General features: G+C 39.5%; 1 protein-coding gene across 3 annotated transcripts in view; it reads right to left on the bottom strand.

Annotated features, from left to right (window-relative positions):
• Positions 1 to 215: 215 nt before the first annotated feature.
• SYAP1 (synapse associated protein 1) overlaps positions 216 to 2,081 on the bottom strand; it is a 51,642-nt gene continuing 49,776 nt past the window's right edge. For 2 of the 3 annotated variants that reach the window (XM_011940247.1, XM_011940246.1), the window contains exon 9: positions 231 to 1,062. In XM_011940247.1, coding sequence (XP_011795637.1) covers positions 935 to 1,062 — 128 coding nt within the window. In that variant the 3' untranslated portion in view covers positions 231 to 934. Of the gene's footprint in view, positions 1,063 to 2,081 lie in introns of all 3 variants that reach the window. The other variant, XM_011940248.1, reaches the window with a different exon arrangement.

The following is a 2,081-nucleotide window of genomic DNA, read 5'->3' on the forward strand; positions in this document are numbered from 1 at the left end:
ATTTATCTCTCTCTCCCCTCTAAACTTTGGTAACCATTGATCTTTTTTTTTGTTTGTTTGTTTTTTGAGACTGAGTCTCGCTTTATTGCCCAGGCTGGAGTGCAATGGCACCATTTCGGCTCACTGCAACCTCTGCCTCCCGGGTTCAAGAGATTCTCCTGCCTCAGCCTCCCTAGCAGCTGGGATTACAGATGCCCACCACCATGCCCGGCTAATTTTTGTATTTTTAATAGAGACAGGGTTTCACTATGTTGGCCAGGCTGATCTCGAACTCCTGACCTCCAGCGATCTACCCACCTCGGCCTCCCAAACAGCTGGGATTACAGGCCTGAGCCACCATGCCTGGCCTGCACAGTATTTCTTAATGTAAAATTGTGTGATGTTTATATCATTAAAATCAACTTATTTATTTTATCTTTTGGCTTTCAGGTGGAATTTTAGAAAATACCTGGCAAGCGAATAGTTCTGAAAGTGCTTCCTCTTAAGTTCTTTGGTATAATTTGGTCATTCTGATAGTAATCAACTCATTAAGTAGGTACTTTAACACTCACATATCAATTAAAATGGAATGTGGAGTACAGATATTTAGAAAACCATGACTGAGGAATAAATTGTATTTTTGACCTCATGGAAAACAGAACTCTAAAATTTTACTTATGTTTCTGTGGCAAAGATAGCCATACTGCCTATGAGGACATCTCTAACTCTATTTATACTAAAGAAACGTTCTACAAAACATCTCTTTCTGATTATTAGAAGTAACTGTTCTATATACTTTTTTAAAGTAGAAGAGGCAAGTTTCAACTTGAAAAGAGTAATTTTGAATTTCATAAAGTTATACTTTTTTATGCCTTCTGATTCAGTGAGCGTCAACATCTAGAATTTAATGTCAGTTTGCAGACTGTTAAGGATTATTCTTCTATTTCAGCAACAGCTAATTTTCCTCTTGAAGCATTTTCTCTATTTCCTTATCCCAGTTTTCATCTCGTTTTTCGGATTCTGTCACCACTTCATATTCTTGAAGTTCCTGCTGCAGTTCTTTTTCCCAATCTGCAGAATCCTCTAAAAGAAAAAAGGAGAAGAAAAAGATTCTCTCTGAATTCATACTGCTGGTGTTCACAATTCGGTCCATCTCAATTACCTACGTAAAGTCCCAGCTGCCGTAATTTTTAACATCTCAGCCTTCATTACTGTGTGTGCTCAGAAAAACTCAGTAAATTTTAACAGTGACCAAGGATAAATACAATTAGAAAGATAAATCTGTTAATGTAGAAGCAAAGGTATCAGATGCCATCAATATATTTTGGGTATTATTTTGCTTTCCCTATGCCTCTGCTTTTCCTTTTATTTAAATGAGTACTTGATAATTAATACTTGGTTGCAAGTTAATTTTTACCACTACCAATGATGATGATGGTAGCAAAAGCAGCTAATGTTTATTGAGCACTTACTGAGCTAGGCACTGGCCTAACTGCTTTCTGTGTATCATGCTTTTCATCCTTAAAACAGTCCATGGACAAGGTATTACTATTAGCCACATCTTACAGATGGGGAAATGGAGACTTAGGAGAGGTTAAGCAACTTGCCCAAGATCACACCGTTTGACAGCGACAGATATAAGAATGGAACCACATCTGCAGGCTCCACAGTCTATGCTTAACCACTATGCAGACAAAGAGTTGTCTCCTTAAGAGTGGAGACAGACACCGTGGTCTGAAGTCAGCCTGGACTCTCTCATGGTGTTCTGACTGGAGCTCTCACACTGGTCTTTCGCGTTGAGATGTAGAGCTGCAACTTTCCGCGTGGACACTCAATATACCTCTGTGTGTGTGGGATAATGCATCTGCTATGTAATGTTATAAAACAAACTGGCTATTTAAAAAGTAAAGCTAAGATTCATTTTTGTCTTTTGTTTTTTGAGACGGAGTCTCACTCTGTCACCCAGGCTGGAGTGCAATGGTATGGTCTCAGCTCACTGCAATCTCTACCTCCCCGGTTCAAGCGATTCTCCTGCCTCAGCCTCCCAAGTAGCTGGGATTACAGGTGCCCGCCACCATGCCCAGCTAGTTTTTGTATTTTTT

Source organism: Colobus angolensis, unplaced genomic scaffold (assembly GCF_000951035.1).
Source record: "Colobus angolensis palliatus isolate OR3802 unplaced genomic scaffold, Cang.pa_1.0 Scaffold188, whole genome shotgun sequence".
Taxonomy (NCBI): domain Eukaryota; kingdom Metazoa; phylum Chordata; class Mammalia; order Primates; family Cercopithecidae; genus Colobus; species Colobus angolensis.